This window comes from Heteronotia binoei, chromosome 9 (genome assembly GCF_032191835.1).
Source record: "Heteronotia binoei isolate CCM8104 ecotype False Entrance Well chromosome 9, APGP_CSIRO_Hbin_v1, whole genome shotgun sequence".
Lineage (NCBI taxonomy): Eukaryota > Metazoa > Chordata > Lepidosauria > Squamata > Gekkonidae > Heteronotia > Heteronotia binoei.
The window spans coordinates 96,978,786-97,004,097 of record NC_083231.1 but is presented as its reverse complement, the minus strand read 5'-3'; the positions used below and the strand labels follow the sequence as shown (position 1 = coordinate 97,004,097).

The 25,312-nt window shown below is 44.0% G+C and overlaps 1 protein-coding gene across 3 annotated transcripts in view; it reads left to right on the top strand.

The window, feature by feature from the left end:
• Window positions 1-25,312, top strand: part of GRID2 (glutamate ionotropic receptor delta type subunit 2) — a 1,226,781-nt gene that overhangs the window by 1,047,730 nt on the left and 153,739 nt on the right. For all 3 annotated transcript variants that reach the window (XR_009555818.1, XM_060247053.1, XM_060247052.1), the window contains one exon: window positions 10,773-10,968. Coding sequence is in view for 2 of the 3 variants with exons in the window: in XM_060247053.1 (XP_060103036.1) it covers window positions 10,773-10,968 (196 nt within the window). In the remaining variant the exon portion in view is untranslated. The remainder of the gene's footprint in view (window positions 1-10,772; window positions 10,969-25,312) is intronic.

Here is a 25,312-nt window from a genome sequence, read left to right as displayed (position 1 = left end):
GAAGTTATGGCTTGCCATACCAGTAAAAGAAACAACCAATTATCTTGCCATGCTGTAGGATAAAAATAAGGGGGAAGCAGGAGGAGAGTTCACATGAGTGTTCATGAAGCTCCTTCAAGTTTGGTTCACATAGGAAACAAATTATGGTTTGCCATTATGTGTAACCATACCAGCGTCACCAATTAATTGATACATTTGACGCATTTGCATTAGGGTTTCGCATCTCTGAGCCCTTATTTTCTGAAGACATATTTATACCATGGGCTTAAAACTGATGAATAGTCACACCCCCTCCCTTTGCATGGTAAAAAGTCCAGTCAGATACAGCAAATCTGAATACCAGTCGATTTACTGGCTGTCTTCAGTCCAGTTTCTTCTGACATCAGGAACCATCCCACCTGTCACAAAGTATATGCTAATGAATGAGTTGTGCATCTGCCCAGGACAACCACCATCAAGGAGATAGATGTGTAATTGGAACAAGCCTGATACCTTTTTATTCTCAATTGTTTTGTGGACTACCTTGCCTGGCATCAAACCAGTTGAAGTAACGCCTACATGCTTCCAACACCAAAGTGGCGTCCTCCAATTTTCATAAAATCCAGAAGTGTGCCTGATAGGATTATTGTCTCTGGAAAAATTATCTTCAGTTGCGTCTTTTTAAACTTGAGGCGCGAAGCCCAACTTTAAGGAGCAGATTAGCCAGGCCACTCCTTCCTCTGTATCCATTTCCTGAGCCAAGGAATCTCTTTTTTCCCCATCACAGATTGTTAGGAGTTTCTATCCAGAAAAGACATGGTTGAATGAGTCTTCCTCACATTTAGTTAGCCTTGATGTTTCAAGATAGCCTGAAACTTTTTTGATTCTGCATCTTTGAATCCCCCCATGTAACTGAACCTTAATTGATTCTGCATCTTTGAATCCCACCCACATCACTGAATCTTAATAAACTATGTGATTAAATTTGTTGCTCATTAGTGAATCTGCATCCCAGAAGATCTTCCTTATAACTCTAACTGGTTTGCCACATAGTTATGAGTTCATAAGGGAGGTGGTGGAAATAGGACAGATGAATCTGTTGCCTTTCCAAATAAAATCTTCTCCCTCAACAGCATTTAAAATGCTTCAGAAGGATACTTGAATTTAGGGAATAAAGAGTTAATAAGTTGATGGTAGAAGCTGTGAATGGTTAAAGGGGCCCAGAGACAAGATACAGCTCAAGATGAGGCCCTGATCCACCACGATAGGGGTCTGGTATTCTGTATTATGTGGCAGGGAACCTGACTGGAGATTTTTCAACCCCATCACCAAACTACAGTCCCCAGATTCTTTGAGGGAGTCATCATGATCTCTAAACTGCTATACAACTAATGTGAATGTATGGTGTAGATCTCCCTCTGGAGAGGGACTGACTGGTTAATAATTTAAAGCAAACAAGATCCAAAATGGCTCAGGCTATGGCTTCTATGAGTCCTTCCAGCAAACTCTCCCATATACCTTTGACTTGACAGAATTTGGTGTGTTGTTTTCAGTGTTTCCAAAAACTTTTGCCTGTTAGGGTTTGTAGAATCTTTCGGGATCAAGTGCCGTGTTCTACTGGAGAAAGTTTTCCTTCCAGACGTTTCGTTCTCAGCTGCGGAGAACATCCTCAGTGGCGTTGCAGCCAGAGCAGGCGCTCTGACCTTCTTGGCTGCTGTGCAGCTGAGAACGAAACGTCTGAAACCTGAAATCTTTGATAACTTTTGCCTGTGCTGGGCAAAAGGTTTTGGATTTGATTTTTGCAAAATAATGCACTCACAGCTCAAAAGGTAAACTGAGATGTTACTGAGTGAGTTTCTCCTCTTTCTTGGCACAATCCTACTTTGTTCCTAAGTATGTTTTGCTTATCCTGTTCCGTTCTTGATTTCTGATCAGAATGGTGGGAAATACTCTCATTTACAGCATGACTTCAGCTTGCCTTTTGAGAGATGAAGGAATAACATCCAGAGCCTTAAGATGTGCAAGGGGAATGCCCCCCCCCCCAATTGCTTTTTCTCAGCACAGCTTCTGTTGCGGCCATCATTTATCCTAACAGCAGTACATGCAGGGAAATTGCTGTGCTGGCTCTGGTGGTAGGGAATTATATGGCCACACTGAGTCCTGTGAGCCACTGATTAAAATTTGCAAGGTGTTCTCATTACAAACTGGGGAGTTTGGAACTACTCCTTCCTATCCCATTCCCGTAATGGGCACAGCAAGTACCGTTGCAATTACAGGGCATTACAAGATATGACCCAGGATGTTGTAGAGCTCTGTCAGAAGATGCAGAAACTTATTAAAAGAAACACTGGCAATGTGAAAATTAAAAACTGTAATCTCTCAGTTTATTTATCCTTTATTACATTATGTCAAAGCTTTGACAAACTAAAGTATTAAATCCCATTTATACATACACAGCTGAGCACAACTGTCCAGGAGTCTGAGAATGGCATGGGGAAGGCAAGCTTCTTAAGGCTGCTCCAGGCAATACAAGCCACAGGCCAACTGAAACAATGTTGTATTGCTGATGAGCACAATGGCTCCAACTCAACGAAACAGCGCCGAAAATGCCCACTTTGGGAGTTATTTAGATTTTTTTTTTCTTCCAGCGGTTCCATGAGCAAGTCCAGCCATTGGCTGGGTGGGCCAGTGCTTTCAGGCTGGGCACCTGAGGCCTCTGGCCCAAAAATCAGATTTGGCTCCTGGTAAAAATTGTCACATCAGACCTCACAGATTGTTGCAACTGGCTTGTAATAAATGAGATATTTCGGAGGCACAGCCATGGTCGCCTGTTGCAAACACAAGGAATGTGCTTGGTGGCACATTAAAAGCTAGCAGATTTATTGTGGTGCTTCATGTGTCTGATGAAATGGACTCCAGTTCACTGAAACTTATGCCATGGTAAATCTATCTAGATGCCTAGTGCATTTATACAGAAATTAATATATATATATAGCCTGACTTCCAGACCAGCTTACAGTTTCCAGTTGAAAACCATACATAATACAACTAAATCCCCATTGAACCTCCCCCAAGAAACACCTGCAGTTCAAGCCATTGTGGCACAGTAGTTAAAATGTTGGACTAGAATCAGGTACTTAGGTGATATGAAAGGCCTTTACCCGAGACCCTGTGTAGACAGTACTGACCTTCATAGACCAGTAGGCTGATTCAATATAAGGCAGCTTCATGTGTGTTCAAATAAAACAGCTATACAGCATCTTCTAAAAATGTCTCAGGATTGCACCCCCTCCCTCCAGGGACCTCATTCCACAGGATGAGAGCCACTACTGAAACAGAAGCCTGGGATTTGGTAGGTGTGAACACCTTAGGAATGTGAACAGCTGGTAGGTGGCAACTAAAGGACTTCAGGGCACAGGCCTTTCTTCCAAGAAGGCCAGCAAGCACACATTTTTCAATTCATCATCACAACAACCCGTGAGGTGAAGCTGAAAGGAGAGACAGAGAGAGAGAGAGAGAGAGAGAGTTGTTAGCCCAAGGTTACCCAGAAAGCTATTGGAATGAGGATCTGAACCCTGGTCTCCCCAGCCCTAGTGCAGCCTAAATCACAACTTAAGCTGGAATATATTTGGGATGTGCACAGAAAATATATTCCATTCATTGCTGAGTTTGGGGTTTTTTTTAAATAAGAAGGGGACATTATCTTCCCCCCCCTACTTGAGTTAATAGCAACATTGGGCAATTCATCATCATGGAAAGGGCTTGTTTGCTTTTATCATGGTATTTCAGCTACTAAGAGATCTTAAATAATGAACCTGTGTTTTTCTCTTACACACATGGAACAGATCTGATCAAATTTCCTAATCATGGACCTCTTGCCTCTCATCTGGTTGTTTGTTTGTATGTTTTCATGATTACAGAGGCAAAGCCTTTGCCTCTATTCTACTATCTAACATCCAGCATAGTCCCAAATAATAAAATAGCTTATTCAATCAGAAACCACACCTATTAAATCAAAGCACTCTAAAAGAAACACTGTGTGCTGAAATGCCTATTCCAGAACTGGAGGACAGATAAATTAGAGAGACTGTTTTCTGAACAAGGTCAGGTGGACTGCCTGTGATGAAGGGGCAGACCAGATAGTCTGTTGGGCCAATCTGAGTAGGCACACTCTGGTCCAGGAGAAGCGGTCCCCTCAGACACGCGTGCTCCTTTAAAGTGCTTGACTTGAACCCAGAAGCCAAATAAAAGCCAGTGCAATCATTTCAGAATTGATGATACGTGTTCAGATCAGCCTGCTCTGTAGGTCAACAGGCAATTGGTGTTTCCCATCAGCTGTAGCTTTTAAATTGTCTTTGAGGACAACCCTACATATATCATGATACAATAATACCACCTGAAATTAACTCAAGTGTGAGTCAGCATGGCCAGATTGTCTGAATTTAGAAGGAATGACAATTTCACCAAAGGAAACTGGGAAATCCCTCTTTGTATGACCTGTACTATTATGACCTCAAAAAGCAACTCTCAATTCTAAAGCATCTCAAGGTTTTGTACTGAGAAGAATATCCAATGTAGAAGAAGAGAAGAGGAGAATGGATTTATATCCTGCTCTTCACTTGGAATCTCAGAGCAGTTTGCAATCTCTTTCCCTTCTCTTTCCCGTAAAGATCACCTGTGAGGTAGGTGGGGCGCAGAGAGCTCTTTTGAGAACTGCTCTTGAGAGAGCAGCTCTTTCAAGAACTGTGACTTGAAATCACCTCTGTCTTATGAATTCCATTTCAGCTCTCCCATCCATTTGTGCACTCATCTAGGTACTGATTTAAGACAAAGACAACCACATATGTGGAACTGTTATCTTCAGGATATGAAGGTTTCCCAACCCCCCAGATTCTGGATGATCTTGCTTAATGACCTAATGTAAACGTTCAACAACAGAGATAACATAGATCACAATTCAGGGACAGGCTTCCACTGAAACTATCATTTATGTCTGCCCCATTTGGGCTTGGGCCACCAGTTTGTAGCAGCACCTCCAGCCTGCCTAACACAGGCCAAGGGCTACCCTTTGCTTGGCTCTGGTGGGTGATGACCTCAGTAGGGAATAGCAGCAATTGCACAGGGCCTCAGAATTATTAAGACTGCACCACCACAATTCAGAAGCCATTCTCCATGTCCAATGGAAATTTGATCCTAGCAGATAAAAAAAGAATGAACCATCAGAATATTGAGCATGTAATACCCAGCTCCTTATCCAAACAATGTAATAAATCAGAGTGACTCACAGTATCCAAAGTCACTGATAGATCTAACAGAACCATGTTGCCTCTGCTTCCTGAATTCTGTACCTGATCCCCATCAGACCAGCTCCTTTAAGGTGCTTGACCTGAACCAGAGTGTTAAACTGACCATCATTGTACAAAGATAAAAACAGATCAGTGCATCAGTAATAGCAAACACAACAACTCCAATGAACTTTCCATGACTGGAGGCAGAAAACCAAGCAACAGGACATGTCCTGTTCATAAGCCTCCTGAACTATCAGTCTGAACATTGTGGAAGATAGAATGGGCTGTTGGTATGACCCAGCAAAACGATTTTGGTATTCCTATTGTAAATGTTAAACTAATGTAAATATTTTTCCTAAAAAGCAGTGGATTTGGGAAAGTGAGGAGGTCAGTAGGGAGAATTAGTGTGGAGAAGTGCCATCAAGTTGCCACAGACTTATGATGACCCCATTTTTCAAGGGTTTTCATGGCAAGAGACATTCAGAGAAGGTTTGCTATTGCCACCCTCTCCATAATGATCCTGAACTTCCGTGGTGGCCTCCCATCCAAATACTAACCAGGGCCGACTCTACTTAGCTTATGAGGTCTGACAAGCTCAGACTATTTGAGGGGAAATGGACTTTGATCCTGATGCAAACACAAATCAGGCAGATGAGTGTCAAAGGACTGTGGTCAAATGACTGTATGTTGCTATATCAAGAGATAGATTGTCCATTTTTTCTTGCTGGTGAAATGGCTCATTACAACAATGACCTGTTCATTATGGCTCAAATACTTTGATATTTTAATTCCTGCAGTTCTTGTTTGATTAATGGTATGCCATCCTATAATGGGATGCAGGTTTTTTGTATCTGAAGATTAGAAATCTGGCTATTGTCCAAAAGTGTTCATAATCTATCACAGTTGGGTTAACAATCAGGTCTTTATGCAGATGTGAAGAACCTGTCTCTAGCGCTGGAGACCACCCTGTGCTTGCCACCTGCTCACAATTTGCATGGGTTGTTCATATTTCAGGACCTCCATCCATAATTACTGGAAGGCCTATTATGAATTGATTTGTCCATATTTTTGTAGGTTTCATCCTTTCTCATAAAAAACAAAGATCCCAATTGACAGTGGTGATTTTTACAAGGATAATAATTTGAGACTCTCTTTCTCAAGATCCCTTGTGCACTGCACTGACTTAACAAAAGTAAGCAAACCAGCCTTACCATAAATAGTTTTGTTGCCTTTGCAAGTTTCCTATAATTATAAGACCCATTAAAAAGTAAAGCAGTCACCTGTACAAGCACCAGGTCATTACCGACCCATGTGGTAACATCACATCATGATGTTTTCTTGGGAGACTTTTTACAGGGTGGTTTGCCATTGCCTTCCCCATTCATCTACACTTTACCCCCAGAAAGCTGCATATTCATTTTACTGACCTCAGAAGGATGGAAGGCTGAGTCAACTTTGAGCCGGCTATGTGAACCCAGCTTCCACCAGGATTGAACTCAGGTTGTGTGAGCAGAGCTTGGACTGCAGTACTACAGTTTACCACTCTGTGCCATGGGGCTCTACCCATTAGCCTTTGATAATTAAATTTCTGTGGTGTTGTTATGCTATGGCTGCAACAAATGTTGTGGTAAAGTATTCGTTTTGACCCACTGCTGTGTTGGTCTGCAGCAGAAGAGCAAGATTTGAGTCCAGTAGCATCTTAAAGCCCATCAAGATTTCTGGGGTATAATCTTTTGAGAGTCAAAGTTCCCTTCATCAGATATCTGACAAAGGGAGTTTTGACTCTCCAGAGTGTATATCCTGTCAATCTTGTTGGTCATTAAGGTGCTGCTGGAGTTGGAAGAAGAAGAAGATATTGGATTTATATCCCGCCCTCCACTCCGAAGAGTCTCAGAGCGGCTCACAATCTCCTTTATCTTCCTCCCCCACAACAGACACCCTGTGAGGTGGATGGGGCTGGAGAGGGCTCTCACAGCAGCTGCCCTTTCAAGGACAACCTCTGCCAGAGCTATGGCTGACCCAAGGCCATGCTAGCAGGTGCAAGTGGAGGAGTGGGGAATCAAACCCGGTTCTCCCAGATAAGAGTCGCACACTTAACCACTACACCAAACTGGCTCTCCAAACTGGAGATTAGTTGTAACTCCAGGATATCTACTGGTACCACTTGGAGGCTAACACACCTAGGCTGGGTACAGCCAGCCAGCTTGGGGTGGCAACCTTCCATCCCAGAAGTAAGCCGGCAAAAAGAGAAGCACCCCAGGGTGGCCAGATGGTGTGTGGCCCACCACTGGAATTGGGATGGGCTGTGCTCACCCCAGAGAAGCAGTCAAATTGCTCATGCTCTTGACCACTGCTTCCCAGGTGCTCCCCGGCTGTTCAAACAGCTTGGAAAAGCACCCTGGAAGCACCTTGCTGATCTGTTACCACTTTATATGTCGTAGCTTTTTGAGGTGGCAGGATGACCAGTAAGGACAGGGTGAGGCAGGAGTGGGGCAGGATGTAGATGTGTGCATTTGAATGTTTTTTCTTGGTCTGGTCGAGGGGCATCCCTGAGGCGGCTTATAGTGGCTATCTGGACCCAGCCCTAGAGTGTACTGCATCAGACTTTAGTTTGTGTTGTTGCAGTTCAATAATCCAGTTTTCTTAGACGTTGAAACATTTCAAGTAAGAAGCTTATATCGTCGTGAGAACAGCACAATAAACAACTCCTATGTCGTTATGGGGTTTTTTTTATAAAAAACAAATATATTGTCTGCAAGATTCAGGGCAAAAAATATTTTAAAAATATTAAACACCTATTTCAAACTTGTGGAGCCAAGCTTATGCTTCAGATGGTTATAATATAAACTTTCAGAAACACCAGGTTTTGTGATGCCATCTAGACAGAGAAGAAGGAGATTTCAATCGATTCTCTGTGAGACGTTGCCTGGCAGGAGGGGAGCCAAGAGTCCTGGCTGGTTTCCTCTTGTAAGCATCTGGAGAAAGGAGGCCAGTGAGGGAATCAGTTTAATGGTGAGAGAGAGCTGGAGTGGTTTCTGAGGAGGTGTTGCTTTCGAACTGGAGAGGACTCAAGTTGTCTTGAAAGAAAGATGAAAGAAAGATTTGAGAAGCTGGCCTGTAAAAGTCACCACATTCTGCTGCAGGCTCCTTTCATCCAAGCTCTTATTGAAGTTCTCATTGCTTGGAAGCCCTGGAGAAGAGAGTCTTATGCAAGCATCCAAAATCAAAATTAACTCTTCTGAGATATTTTTCTTATAAGAGAGCTACTAGACCCTTTTATGGACTTGTGAGCAGGGCTACGAGAACAATGTTTCATTCTCAATAACTTTAGGTTTGCTGGGTTGACCATAGTATATTGATTTAATGGTAGCATCACCTATTGAAACTCCTACTGTGTCCCCTTGTCCACTTTGAACTAAAAGATGTTTTTTTTTAATTTTCCATTTAGTTTTGGGTTCAGTGACAACAACTCTGTGATTGCTACTAACACTAAGTTAGATCCTGCCAGCTTTTCTGTTGCTGCAAGAAGGACAAGAAATGATCTTGCCCAACCATGACTCCTTGGAGCCTCCTCTCATGTTTTGTTTTATTTTTGATCATGTGGGTCCCATAGTCCCTGACATGGCTTTTGGTGATATCAAAAGGAGCCCTTCCTTATGCCAGCAGAAAAGCTGATAGGATCTAACTTGTTTTTACAGACAGAGTAAAGCAAAAGGGTTATAACAATAGGAAAACAGATTGAAATTCAGATTGGTCTTTGTTGCCGAATGCTGCAGCGCTTCAACAAAGCAACTTTGGAGATGCCATAAGATATGTCTTGTGTCCCTTGAACTGTTGTACAAACATTTGTGTACTTCTAAAACTAGTATAATGTAGGCAGCAACCTTATCCTCACTGAAAAGTATAACATTTTATGTTTGTGATTACATGTTCTGATGTACAGAGGGACATTTGATAGTCTGGTGATTACCTTTTTAAAACTGCATACTTCCAGCCCTCTTATCTGCCCTTAAGTGTCATCAGTTAGATTTGTGCACTTACATAAAGCTAATTTGTGCCAGCAAAACTTAATGGGTCCTAGGTGTAGTCCTTCAGAAAGTCTAATGAATGTAATTAAGAAAAATAAAGGGATAGTTGAGTTGGCCCACAAGGCTGAGCAAATAGAGGGAGGAATCAGGTCTGCCGACTTTCAGCGACCATCAGAAAATGGATTTGGAGCTGGTGATATTTCAGAATCCCATTTATTAATATTTGTAATTCACATAAGTCTATTAAAAAGTCAATACACCAAAAATAAGATGAAAAATCTAGGGAACTCTTAAACCAACAGAACGTCTGGAAATCCTGTTCATTAAAATTAAAACTTTCTAAAATAACATGGAGAGCCTGTTTGCACCCCTATTTGGTATGTGCCCTTATTTCATTAAAACATAGATGAGCTATTTCATCTATATAACTCAATAAGGGTTAGTCCTGTTGTTCCATAGAGTTCTGATCTCTGCTTACCATAATGTGAAATCACTAGGTACACTGTTTCTTCAAACTGTTACCCAAATCCTTACTGCAGATGCTTCTATTATTGTCCTTTTTAATCTGTATGATAGCTGGACTGGCACCTGCCTCCACAAGTAGCTCCCTTAAATAACCACCTTTTTTTATTGTCCTACCTCAGTGGCAATATGGTGCTGCGTGTTCAGTTGTATATAGTGACTATCTCAGATGGATCTTCCTTGTTACAACAATGTAAATCACTCATTATCATTTGTTGTGGCTGAGCCTCCATTCACGCTTTAGTATATGACACTGCATTATTAGCATTAGGTAGTTTTATCACATTGATTTCACAAGGCAGTTGTTTTTGTTTAATAGTCTCAGTGTCTGTTTTGTACAAGGTGTGAGCAGCAAGAGGGACAATGAGAGGAGAGAAAGACCATCATGTAGCATAACTGAAGGGGGCTTTTTCCAACCAGAATACTTAGTGGATATTCCCAATGAACAAGATCTTTGCAATAGGCATTTCTGTGTATGATATTTTCATTTTTTTACTGACCAATACACTTATGAGTTTTCTTTCTATAATACAGAAATACAATAAAACTCCTCCTTTTTAAACTATTCCATTCGCTTTAATTTTGCTGATTGTGTGAGTAACCTTGGTGGAATGTAGATTGGTTAAATATATTACTTCCTTAAAAAGATTCTTCCCCTCCCCCCACCACATCCATTTGTCTTTTGAAAGAAAACGTCAAGCACACTACCCTTCTAGGTCTGGCTTGTTTTAAAAAATCAATTCTCTTTCTATCCTCCCTCATTCCTCAGCTCCGTAGTTCCCTTTGTGCCATAAACGATAAAGGCAATCTTTGATGTCTAAGAATAAAATAAAAATGCATAATTTTTAAAATTGACTTGATCACTGTCATCATCCATGTTGGCCCTTGCTTGCCAGCAGGTTGAAAATGTGGGAATCCATGTCTCATGTGTTTCTTATTTCCTCCAACACTTAAGGTCTTTACAGGATCTCTCCAGACAGACCGATATTCCTTATGGCACTGTTTTGGATTCTGCAGTCTATGAGCATGTGCGGGTAAAAGGAATGAATCCTTTTGAGAAGAATAACATGTATTCCAAACTATGGCAGATGATTAACCGAAGTAATGGCTCCGAGAATAACGTGCAAGAATCCCAAGCAGGCATTCATAAGGTAAAATCCACAGCCTACCCTTGTGTTTGTGTGTGTGCAATGAAGTAATACGAATGTTCTATCTGTTGTGTTGGATCTGAGAAGGTTCCACTCACACATGCAAATAATCACTTGATTTGTAGTCCTCAAGGAATAATCATGTATATGTGAATGACCAGCTCTAGTGTGAACTCACAGTTTATAGTTTCTACGTGTTTGGGACTCAAAGGTAATATTTCTCTTCCTGCCTGCTTTAGTACTCTTGTCTGCAAAAATGTATTTTTCAGTTACCAGATGCTATGCAAATTCTTCTATTGAAAAGTTACATGCACATTTCAGAAGAAACCTCAAAAAAGGTTTTTGTTGTCATGCCACAGCTGACTTATAGTGACTCTGTGGGATTTTCAAGGCAAAAGATGTTCAGAGGTAGTTTGTCATTGCCTGGCTATATAAGCAGCCCTGGACTTCCTTGGTCGTCACCTATCCAAATACTAACCAGGGCCAACCTTGGTTCGTTTCTGAGATCTGACAAGATCAGGCTGGCATGGGCTGTCTGCAGCTTGCAAAAGTGTGTGCGTGTCCATGCTTTAGTGTTCAATGGGTTCTTTCTAAGCAGAGAAACAGTGGCACCCTGGTTTGTCAAATATGGCTACTGTCTCAACCTCACTTGGGCTTCATATGCATAAAATTCCTTGGTGTGTTTTCAGTTGCGAATCATTCCACAGCTAAAGCATAATCATGCATGTGTAGCATTCCCCAAGGAAAAGGGAACTAAGGCCAACGTCATGCTGGGAATTATTAGGAAGGGAATTGAAAACAAATCAGCCAGTATCATAATGCCCCTGTATAAATCGACGGTGCGGTCTCATTTGGAGTACTGTGTGCAGTTCTGGTCGCCGCACCTCATAAAGGATATTATAGCATTGGAGAAAGTCCAGAAAAGGGCAACTAGAATGATTAAAGGGTTGGAACACTTTCCCTATGAAGAAAGGTTAAAACGCTTGGGGCTCTTTAGCTTGGAGAAACGTCGACTGCGGGGTGACATGATAGAGGTTTACAAGATAATGCATGGGATGGAGAAAGTAGAGAAAGAAGTACTTTTCTCCCTTTCTCACAATACAAGAACTCATGGGCATTCGATGAAATTGCTGAGCAGACAGGTTAAAACGGATAAAAGGAAGTACTTCTTCACCCAAAGGGTGATTAACATATGGAATTCACTGCCACAGGAGGTGGTGGCGGCCACAAGCATAGCCACCTTCAAGAGGGGGTTAGATAAAAATATGGAGCAGAGGTCCATCAGTGGCTATTAGCCACAGTGTGTGTGTGTGTGTGTATAAAATTTTGCCACTGTGTGACACAGAGTGTTGGACTGGATGGGCCATTGGCCTGATCTAACATGGCTTCTCTTATGTTTGCTCATGCTATTATTTAGAGAGAAATCACAAACCTTCTCCTCATGTTAGGAGTCAAGTAGCAAGTGAACCCCCCCTTGGAATTATTTGTGGAGACATATCAGAAGCAGTATTCCCTTTAAACTGTGTTAGCTCACAGATTTTAGCTTCCAACTCACACATTTTTGTCTTAGCTCAGGAAGGATGACCCCAGAGCACAAAAATGTATGCAGTAGCTCACAACTTTAATGCCAGTAGCTCACAAAGAATTTTTGCTCACAAGACTCTGCAGCTTAGAGGGAACATTGATCAGAAGACACCATGATCAGATAAATGTGGTACAGCTCATGTTTATTTCTCCCTGGATCAATGAGTCATAGGATTTAAACATATTGAAATTCTTAGAATGTAAATGCTTACTGTACTATATTTTCTCTGGATTGTGCCCTATATTTAAATTTGAATTTCCACTGATCTCATTGCATACCTTCACCCCCTTTCTCATCCAGTTCAGAGTTTTGGTTCTGTCAAAGCATAGAGATAATATTTTCAGTGGTTATTACTTCTCCCCCATATTGAAATTTACTTGCTGAAATATTTGACGCATCCTTGGTGCTGTGACATTTGACAGAAGCTCAGACAGGAGGCTGAAATAGGGGGAGGAAAGGCTATTATGAAACCCTGTTCTGCTGGGGTCTCTCTTGATAACAAAAGAACAGCACAAGGAGGAGGAAATGGCTTTTAAAAGTCACAATTCTGTTCTTTACTAATACTATGCCATCAACTCATGTTCACAAGAGATTCAGTTGCTTAAAAGAGGAAGGTGAGCAATGTACCAAAATGTACTCAGGATATGCTGGCAGAAGTTGTGAAGAGAGAGTATATCTTTGATATGTACATTTCTAAAGAATAGGAAGGAAAGAACAGAGCATAAACTGATTAGCCAGGAGAAGGGGCTGTTTAGAGTAAATATTTCTGGGCCAGTTTGCAAGTCTTGTGATGTGGCGGGAGGGCTGTCTTTCCTTCCAGAAATTCATAGGAGGGTGAGAAACTTGAAGAATAATAGGAATTAGAAAATATAAACCAAAGATCTGTGTTGACTGATGCCCTTTAGCTGAGGCAAAGGGGTAGTGTAGTACAGTGGCAGGCAATTCCACATTAAATTCCTGGAGACGTGGCATTTGGCTGTCTTTAAAATGACAGAAACTGAATTGCTTTGTTGTTGTGATGGTTTTTAAATATCCCTTTGCTTTGCTTTCCACACATAAGGCACTGTGAGTTATGGCATGAAAGAGCTAAAGTTTACCATAGCAGTCTCCCCCAGTCCCATTCACTGTATACAAGTAGATTCTAGGGTAAATTCTAACTAGATTTGAATTCTATTCTTACTTTTAAAAATACAGGCATAAATACCAAAACCTGAACCTAAATAACTTCAATACCAAAAGAGCATCCATCAAAGTTCAAATTAACCCATACTTTAAAAAAAGAAAGCCTTCAAGCCATGGAAAGCTATCAGAGGCCGTCAAAGGACTAACATGATGATGACAATGATGATGACTAACATGGAGTGTCAAACTTACAGCCCATGAGATGGAACTGGCCCACCCAGGACTTTAATTAATCCCACAGCAATTTCCTCCCCCATCCTCACCCTTCCTCAACTGTCCTCACCCTTCGAAGCTCTAGGCTGCCAAAATTGCCAGCTCCCTCAGTCTTGTCTTTCCCTGCTTTGGCCTGAAGTTCTTTCGGGCTTGCAAAGTTGCAAAGAAAATGTAGAATGGATTTTCTGTTAAGGTCTCTGTGCCCAGATAGACTACTCTGGGGCCCTTTATAGCAACAGAAACAGTGCTCTGGGACTGGAATGACAACCCCCGGAGCAGAATGATGGTCCCTAGCAATAGAATCTGTTCTGTGACTGAAATGATAGGGCACAGAGTTGAATGACAGCCCCTGGGAGTAGCAGCAGTGTTCTGGGAATGGATTCCCACTCTGGGGTTCCTCATTCAATTCCCAGAATGCTTCCACTACTCACAGGGACCATCATTTCACTCTGGGGGCTGTCATTCCAGTCCCATAGTAGTCTGTCTGGGCCCAGAGACCTACCATAGGTTCTCTGGGCCCAGGTTGTTTTGTTTGGGGTACATCTTGAATTGAGTTTAGAAAACATATTGGCAATTAGTTGTTGAGGACATGTGTTCTTTTCTGCCTACACCTGAGAAAGACAGACAGCAGGATTTTTTGCCAGTTGAAATTTCTGGACAGGCTCAAAGGGCAACCTCTCCCCTCCCCATCCATGATTTGGTATCCTTTTTCTTCAGCATAGCTCCTTTGCTTACTTGGGTGAGGATCTGATCTGCCAAGCCTCTTTCTTGTAAGACTTCGTTGTTAAGAATTTCCTAGCAGGACTGAAGAATGACCGTAGTTTGTACTGTGTTTAATATGAATAGCACTTGTATATCATATCTCATATTGTATCCTATCATATATTTTTGCTTCAATGTGTTTGGAACAGTGTCTATGACTGACAGCAATAAAGGTTCTATCGGAACTGAATTGACTTTCCAGGCATTGTTTATATTCAGGGGTAGGATGTATTTATTTTTATCATTCTCAGATTTTTTTCCCCTCCTTCCTTATTTGTGAAAGGTATTGCTGTGTCTGTTAAAGAAACTGACCTTTCTCCAACCACATGGTTGGAGGAGACAACAGTTTGTTTGCTTCCATTTCTCCCTTGTTATCTATGCATCTTTCCTTTTCTGCATTGGTACTCAACTTGGTCCTTACACTTACTCAGGGGTCGTTTGGTAGGAAAAAAGGTGGTGGAGCTCATCCAGGGATTGTTATGCAGCTGCACCTACTATTCAGTGGACAAGATGGGAAGGAGCAGGTGGAACTGTCAGAAAGGTTCAGGAGCTGTGCTCCTGTGAGCTCCCACTGAATCTGAGGCCTGCACTAAATTCATCTTTGTTATGATATACAACAAATATGCATTTGTGTGCATGCATTTGTACCTTCTTGCATGAATATGAGAACAACAAAGAAGGATAGGAAGTGATGGGTTTTTGGCAAATCCTTACTGGATCCATTATCCTATCATCTCCTTGTACTCCTTCTTTACTTTGCCACATATTCCCCCCTACTAATTTTCATCACTCAGCACTTTCTTTCTTCAACCCCAGTGCTGTTCATCTAACAAACTCTCTATATCAGCTTTGTAAACAGCCTGTGGAAAGCCTGTGGCAAGTAAAAACTTCCTCTAGGCAATTGTAAATTGGAATGTGCAGGACCGTGACTGTCTAGACATGAAAGTTCTGGTGGTGGAAAGTGCAATCAAGTTACAGCCAACTCATGGTGACCACATAGCGTTTTCAAAGAGAATGATTTACCATTGCCTGCCTCTGCATAGCAAACCTGGTATTTGTTAATGGTCTCTCATCCAAATACTGACCAGGGCTGACCCTGCTTAGCCTCTGAGATCTGATGAGATCAGCCTCACCTGGGCTATCCAGGTTAGGGTATGTAGGCTCTATACATGCAGTAAGAAAGCCAGTTTTTAGATAAAGTTATTTGTGCAGAGGGTTGCTGGGTATCGAGAATGCATCAGCAGAGGGTGGAAGGGAACATTCTAGGAGGGGGGTGGAGCTCTGCCTCCAAACAGGGATGTCACACAGTGATGTCCCCAATGTGATGACATAATACAAAATTGACATCATCATGCCAAGGACATTGTGTGGCAACACTCTGGTTTAAGGGCAAAACTGTGGTTTTACCATAGAGTTTTGCCCTCTTTTGCCCTCAAACCATAGTGTTGCATGGCAATGTCCCTGGCATGATGATGTCATTTCCATGTGACATCATTGTGTTGGGGATGTCAACACACAGACATCCCTGTTTGAGGGTGGGGCTTCACTTGCCAGTCACCTGGCCAGCAGTGAACAGAAACCTGAAAGGTTGGGGGAACCTGTGTCCAGACTGAGATTTTGGCAAGCCTAGCAGAGGCAGACTTGTAAAAAGATTTGTGGACTAGTGATTTTTGTAGGATTATTTGCAAGGAGCTGTAGATAGAGGCCATATTACTGATATGTTCTATAGCACATGCTATTGATGCTATGTAGGCATTACACTTTATACCATGAACTTTCAGTGCCATCCTATGCAGAATTACACCCTTCACTTGGTCCTAGAAGGAAATAACCTACTTAGAATGGCACTGTCTGGATCTAATCTTAATCGCACTGCTTATTAATGCTTGTACTCAAGTCCAATAAACAGGAAAATGAACAGGTTCTCCACTGGGGATTGTTCATATCAACAATCCCAGAAAGCTGAATTACATTCCAGATATCCCACATGACAATAATTGATGGTAGGTAGATAGGATGTTTCAGTGACCCATCCAGTAACAAATGAACTCAGATGTCTTCTACATTGTAAACTTAATTCCTTTAAACAAACTGTCACTTGAGATAATTGGTTTCCATCATCATTTGACTTTCTGTTCATTCAAAGTGACTTATAAAACAAACAATACAAAACACACCTTAATATCCTGCAGCCTTCCCAAACCCGACTGGTACACATTAGTCTTCCCAAACCTTTCTGTTCCTTACTAAAAACAGCAGAAGTTGGTGTTCTCCATGTTTCTTCAGGCCTGCCACTCCAAAGCCATGGTCCTGTCACCTTGCTAGTATACAGCACCCTAAACTGAGAAAGAGTGCCATAAGGAGAAGGGTATCCAAAGAAGTGTCCCATTAGAAGATGAAGAAGATGAAGATATTGGATTTATATCCCGCCCTCCACTCCAAAGAGTCTCAGAGCGGCTCACAATCTCCTTTACCTTCCTCCCCCACAACAGACACCCTGTGAGGTGGGTGGGGCTGGAGAGGGCTCTCACAGCAGCTGCCCTTTTAAGGACAACCTCTGCCAGAGCTATGGCTGACCCAAGGCCACTCCAGCAGGTGCAAGTGGAGGAGTGGGGAATCAAACCCGGTTCTCCCAGATAAGAGTCCGCACACTTAACCACTACACCAAACTGGCTCTCCATTAGGTATGAGAGTCTCAGGCACTAAAAACCTTTAAAGGTAATAAGTAGCAACTTGATTCAAGCCCAAAACCAATACATTGTTGTTCAGTAGCACAGTTGAGTCTGACTCTTTGCGACCCCATGGACAAAGTCACGCCAGGCCCTCCTGTCTTCTACTGTCCTCTGAAGTCTACTCAAATTCATGTTAGTTACATCAGTAATGCTGTCCAGCCATCTCATCTTTTGCCATCTCCTTCTTCTTTTGCCTTCTTTCTTTTCCAGCATGAGGATCTTCTCCAGTGAGTGTGCTCCCTTCTCATTTGGTAGCCAAAGTATTTGAGCTTCAGCTTCAGCATCTGACCTTCCCGGGAAAAGTCAGGGTTGATTTCCCTTAGGACTGACTGATTTGATCTTCTTGCAGTCCAAGGGACTCTCAAGAATCTTCTTCGTGGTCTCTGTGCAGTCCCACATATGGGTTTATCCACCAGGATCGAGCCCATCTCGGAGAATTCAAAGCAATCCTAAAGCGTTATTTTTGGCGCGCCTTCCCCTCGTCCCGGGGAGGGGGAAGCGTCTGCGCATGCCCAGACGAGGGGGAGGCGCCCAACCCACTCAGTTTCTTCTTTACCGCCGTCCGGAAAACACCTATCTTGCTGATCTCCCGCTTTCATTGCAGTCCCTTGAAATCTTTATCTTTCCGATCTACTTCGTCGTTCTTCATTCCTCTTCACTCTTCATTCTGGTATATATATATATATTAAAAAAAATCTTTCTCTTTACTTCGTTTTCGTCCTCCTCTCTCCCCCCCCTTCTCTTTCCGGGCGGATGGAAGGGAAGGAAAAAATAACTTTTAAAAGGTGCGTTCGCTGTGCTGCGAAAATACCGTCTACCGACGGACATTCTCTTTGCCTTTTTTGCCTCGGCGAGGCACACCGAACAGACTCCTGTGTGCACTGCAGCCAGTTCGGCAAACAAGCGAGGAAAAACCGCGCGGCAAGACTCAAAAGCCATTTGCTCGAGTCATCGTTATGCCCAGTAATGCCGCATGCATCGGGTTCGCAGACCTCTCCGTCTTCCCTACTTCAAAAGGGAACGACCCAGCCGGTTGCTTCCGTGGCGCAGGCTCCCAGCAAGCATAAATCCAGCAAACACCAGAAAAAGTCTGACGAATCCAAGAAACGGCACCGTACCGAGTCGACCTTGAGAGACCCTTCGGACCCGAAGTCTCCCAAAAGGCAGAAACCTAGCCACAAGGTCCTCGAACCCGTCGCCGTGACTCGACCTCCTACGCCTCGTCCAACCACGACTGTTACTGCGTCCATACGGACCACACCGGCATCGAAATCCACCTCGACTCCGACAATCACGCCACTGGAAATCGTTCGCATCAGCTCCAGATCACCATCAGTGCACGAGTCGCTCCCAGACCAAATCCTCGGTACCGAGTCTCCGACTTTGACAAAGAGCCAACATCTCAACATCTTAGATGATCGCTCATTCTGTGAAGTCCCCATTCTCCGACAACCTATCACGGCTCCGTCACTAACCAGAGATCCCTCGACTCCGAGAGAACCTTTGCGTCTCCGTGAAAAGAAATCCCGAAGTGGCCACAGAGATTGCTACTACTATTACACTCCTTCGAGGTCCAGATCACCATCTCCTCGCAGATACTACAGACACCGAAGGTCACCCTCTCCCGGCTTCTATAAACACCACACCCGTGAGCATTCTCGGTCCTGTGAAGACTTTAGACACCGAGAAAGGGTCTACTACAGGGATCATTCTCGCGAAGATATCCGCCCTCGATACCAAGACGTGTCTCCGCGCCGAGAACACACATACCAATGGTCCTATGACGATCACCAACGGTACCGTGACGACATCTCACTGCCTAAACCACCTTCTCCTATTGCCTCTACGGCTTTAGACCCTTCCAAACGTATACAGCTCTCTGCATCGGAACAGGTCAGGAAGACTCCAGAAGTGGAGACACTCGAGGACTCAGAGGCTGAGCAATCCGTGTCCTCTAATTCTTCGGCTTCCGGCCTCCATTCCCCGGACTCCGACATAGCCAAACCGGCCGACCTCTCTCCATCTGAAGGGCCTAAGTCATATTTAGACCTACTATCCAACATGGCTAACTCTCTCAATGTAAAGGTGACAACAGATGTCCCAAGAGTTTCTGACATGGTCTATGACCTAGTACATGCAGACCTCCCTGCGGGCTCCTCATTTCCTATGCTCCCAGTCCATCTGGAGACTTTGAAGGAAGCCTGGGACAAACCAGCCTCTGTACCACCAACGTCTAAAAGGGTGGAGGCACTTTACAAGGTACACGCGCCAGAGTCGAAGTTCCTCTTCAACCACCCGGCTCCCAACTCAATGATAGTCCACTCTTCATCGAAATCCAAACAGACCAGACACCCTGTTCCTCCCGAAAGAGAGGGTAAGAAACTGGACACCATTGGGAGAAAAATTTACTCCCTCACCACCGCCACTACCAAGATACACAACTATATGGCATACTTCTCTGCCTATGCCTACAATCTTACGACCCAACTGAGCTCTTTGGTCACAGCCTTCCCGGAGGCCACTCAAAAGCAAGCCACCCGCGCGCTGCAGGAACTCTCTAGAGTCAGCAAACAGCAGATAAATACTGCCCGCCATGCAGCCCAATGCTCCTCCAGGACCCTAGCTTCAGCTATCGCCCTACGCAGACACGCCTGGCTCAGGTCCTCTTCCCTGCAGCCAGACATCAAATTTAAAATTGAAGATTTACCGTTTGATGGCCAAGGACTATTTAACGCCACAACAGATGATATACTCACCAATGTTGACGACAGTAGGAAAAGAGCTAAAAGACTAGGAGTCACCCAGCCTCAGTCTACCTTAAAACAAAGACCATGGAAGCCCAATTACTTCAAGCGTTCCAGATCTGCTCGCCAAACCGAGCCTTGGAGACGCAAGCCTCCTCAATCTAAACAACCATTCCAACAGAGGGCATGCCCTCAGACCACAAAGAAGACAACGCCAACCAATAAACAGTCTCTTTGACTCCCCTGCTCCGCTCCTACTACTTCATCGCCCAGATATCAGACTGCAGCCGTTCTACCACAACTGGGAAGCCATAACATCGGACTCTTGGGTACTGTCTATCATCCAAAACGGGTACTCAATAGAGTTCAATTCGACCCCAAAACACCACAGGTTCATTTCTACTCCTCCGTCACCTCATCTGCTCCTAAAGTAGCAACCTTGCTGGACAAGGGAGCTATAGAACCAGTCCCTCCTCAATATCACCACACCGGCTTCTACTCCCGCTACTTCCTGGTCCCGAAGAGAGACGGAGGTCTACGCCCTATATTAGACCTCAGGAAACTCAACCTCCATATCCATCACAAGAAATTTCGGATGGTTACACTTCAATCCATCCTTCCACTGATCCCAAAACAAGCTTGGATGGCATCTATAGATCTCCAAGATGCCTACTTTCACCTCACCATCAGCCAACATCACAGGAGATTCCTCAGATTCGCCATAGGGGATCAACACTATCAATTCCGTGCTCTTCCTTTCGGCCTCTCAACAGCCCCGAGAGTATTTACGAAGTGCATGGTGGTAGTAGTAGCGCTTCTGAGACAACAACGCATCTCCATTTACCCGTACATAGACGACTGGCTAGTCGTCTCCCAATCCAAGGAGCAGCTCCAGTCCGATGTCTCCGCGACCCTCTCCCTCTTGGCCACCCTGGGCCTCCAGGTCAACGCTGCAAAATCAAATCTGACCCCTACCCAATCCATACAGTTTATAGGGGCACATCTTTCAACTCTGACATGCAAAGCCTACCTGCCGGCAGACAGGGTACAGCACATCATATCTCTGGCCAGAGATATCATTCTACATCGCTCTCAGACAGCTTTCACCTTTCAGAGAATGCTAGGGCTTATGGCTGCCACCACTTCCGTCCTTCTATTTGCCAAACTTCACATGCGCCCTCTTCAGTTGTGGTTCATGAGGACGTTCCATCCTCAACGTCAACATCAACTCGCTGTACTAACTATTCCAGCTCACATCATTCCCTCTCTGAAATGGTGGACTTTAGATCATCACCTCCTCAAGGGAATGTCTTTTACTCAGACTCCTCCCTCGGTGATTGTCACTACGGATGCTTCCAAGTGGGGATGGGGAGCCCACTTAGGACAGCTCACCGTACAAGGCCAGTGGACAGAATACGAAAGGTCTCTCCACATAAATTGTCTGGAGTTAATGGCAGTCCACAGGGCATTGCGATCCTTCCTTTCGTCACTTCACAACAAGCATGTCCAGGTTACATCGGACAACATAGCCACTGTCTTCTACATAAATCGAGAGGGTGGTACTGCATCCATCAGATTGTGCAAGAGAGCCTTGACTTTATGGCACTGGAGCATTGCTCACGGCATTTTCCTATCTGCAGTGCATCTACCCGGAGTCCAAAACATTTGAGCAGACGCTCTAAGTTGACAATCCATCAACGACCACGAGTGGTCCATCAACAGTCGTTATCTCCTCCCTCTGTATCAGAGGTTCGGTACACCGGAGATAGATGCATTCACAACACCAGACAACGCACAATGCCCACGCTTTTTTACGCGCGGCCAGTCGTCCCCACTATCTGCAGGGGACGCCTTCCTACAATCTTGGAGCGGTCCAATGCTTTACATGTTCCCTCCAATAACACTCATTACGAGAGTTCTGCAGAAAATCATGTCGGACAATACCAACTGCATCCTTGTGACCCCATGGTGGCCACGTCAACCGTGGTTCACCACTCTCCTACTGTCACACGGTCTATTTCACCGCTTCCCTCAAGCCCAGGACCTACTATCCCAGCAGAAAGGCAAGGTTCTCCATCACAACCCCGCTCTCCTTCACCTTACAGCGTGGAGGATCAGTTCTTGACCTTCACTCCAGAGATTCGACACATCTTACTCAATGCTAGGAAACCTGCCACTAGAAAATCCTATGCTCTCAAATGGAAACGTTTTTCCAAATACGCTGATTTGCATTGCTTTCGACCTGAATCAGCCAATATCAACCAAATTTTGACTTGCACTCTGACTCTCTCCAATACTGGACTGTCCCACTCTTCTCTGAAGGTGCATCTAGCAGCTATTTCTGCATTCCATCCTTACATCGATGGCTCCACTGTATTCTCACACTCTGCTACCAAGGCCTTCCTGAAGGGAATCCTTCACCTCCACCCTCCAATCCGCAAAATACAACCCGCTTGGAGCCTATCCTTGGTCCTCAGTCAGTTAATGAAGCCACCCTTTGAACCCATGGCTTCTATCTTTTTACATCTTCTGACGTGGAAGACAGCCCTTCTAGTAGCTCTTACTACTGGCAGACGGGCCAGCGACATCTGCGCCTTCAGGGCTGACCCCCCGTATACTATTTTCCACCACAACAAGGTGGTGCTGCGCCCTGACCCCGCTTTCTTGCCTAAGGTGGTGTCACCTTTCCATCTAGGTAAGCCTTCCGTCTTGCCTGCGTTTTTTCAAAGCCCTACAGATATCGGTCAATGCACTCATTTAGATGTACGAAGAGCTCTGGCCTTCTACATCGAGAGAACTAAACAGTTCCGAAAGGACAATAGACTTTTCGTGTCTTATGCTACCCATAATCAGGGCGCAAGAATCTCTACTCAAAGATTCTCAAAGTGGATTACCTCCACTATATCATTATGCTATGAACTGGCTAAGCAGCCCATGCCTGAGCATTTGCGAGCTCATTCCACTAGAGCCATCTCAACTTCAACAGCCTTCTGCAAGGGCGTTCCAATGGAGGACATTTGCGTTGCTGCGGTTTGGTCGTCCCCATGTACCTTCGCCTCGCACTACGCTCTAGACGTTCGTGCCCAGCGTTACACCTCCTTTGGGCAGGCTGTGCTGAGATCAATCTTCGACTGATGTCTTCCGCTACCTATTGTGAGTACAAGTTTATTCTCCTTTTTAACTCGCAACGCTTCTTTACAGATCCAGCACCCGCCTCCTTACAAATAGCTTGCCAGTCACCCATATGTGGGACTGCACAGAGACCACAAAGAAGATGGACAGGTTTCTTACCTGTAACTGATGATCTTCGAATGGTCATCTGTGCAGTCACACATACCCACCCAGCCTTCCCGCTGCTGGACTATCATATCTACGAATTTAATACACTTCCCCGGCGGCGGGAAGAAACTGAGTGGGTTGGGCGCCTCCCCCTCGTCTGGGCATGCGCAGACGCTGCCCCCTCCCCGGGACGAGGGGAAGGCGCACCAAAAATAACGCTTTAGGATTGCTTTGAATTCTCCGAGATGGGCTCGATCCTGGCGGATAAACCCATATGTGTGACTGCACAGATGACCACTCGAAGATCATCAGTTACAGGTAAGAAACCTGTCCTTCTTCTCCAGCTCAAAAGCATCTATTCTTCGATACAAATGGTGTCATATATGCAAAATGACTAGCCAGAAACAAAAGCCTGGCCACCACATTTTGTACCAATCGAAGCACCTCGTGGTCATGAAAGGCAGCCCCAAATTATAGCAGTCTGTTCTGCAGGTTATATCGGCATGGATCAACACAGCCTAAGTAAGGGACTTACAATGAACATGGAATTGAACAAAGCCACTCCCAGAAACAGCAGCAACCTGTTTCTCCAACAACTAGGCTGGGTCTAGGAGCTCTTAACTTAGCTGCTCCAAAGGTGACAGACCAGTCCCTGCCAAAATCTCTGCCTGCCCAAACATCATCAACCTCCATTTTGTCTCAGTCGGTTTCTGCTTATTCAGTGGACCACAGCTTCAAGGCAATAGTCCTGGACAGTCAGAGCACTCTTCTGAGGCCTTTGTAAAGAAATGTAGACTTGGGTGTCATCAACATCCTGGTGACAGTAAGCTCCAAGTCTGTGGATGATCTCAATGTGCAGATGTCTCCCCTACCCTGCAGCTTTCTCAACACAAGGTTTTAAACTTGCAAATGAACAGCCAGGTCAAACCTTACTAACTAGTAGCTCATGCCATACCTAGACAGAGAATAAGCCACTGGAACAGCCCCACCTTCCTGTGCCCTGCTTTGTTAAAAATGGAAAGATGTGTTGATATTCTGAGCATATTTGCTAAGACAAAAGGCATGTTTGCTTAAACAGTCCAAGACAAAACAAATCACTCAGAGGGCACAAACAGCTGTGACAGGGATCATAGATCTTCATCTGGATGAAAAAGGCAGATTGCTCACATTCAAGATTCAAGTTGGGGACACACTGGGGAAGGAAGAGAGGAGCTGACAGCTCACCCTGTGATTGTGCTAATCAGATTCAGGATCCTTGTGCCTTTCTTAATGTGCTTCTCTTTTAAATGCTAATAAACAACATAGTTTTGAATCTTACCTCCCAGACTTCTACTTGAAACATTTTCTTCAATAAAGAAAATAGATACACTAATGAAATCAACAGTGGATGTAGTATAATCTGCAAATCGTTTCCCCCCTCTCCTTGGATATAGCTGGTGATATGCCATTTTACAGAGATATGGCTTCTAAGACTTCTATGCATGCCTGTTTATGGTAACATCCACATGTGTAAAGTGGAGACAGAAAGCAATAATTTGGCACTAACACTTCAACTACATTTTATGTTTATTACCTAGTCAATTTCCTTTTTTAATTTTTTTTTAGTCGCTAAATAGCACGTCTCTTCAAACCTTCATGGCTGTGACTGCACAATCATACCATATGGTACCTAGTGGTGTGTGAAAGTACTGCTAATAATGCTAATCTATATTATGTCACTTCGTGACGTCACTGGACCCAACTCAGGATATTATCAGGCCAATGGATCTCATGGTTTGGAATGAAGGGATCATAGCAATTATAACCCCTACCAATCCAGGTGTACTCATGTCCCCAAACCATCAAATTTG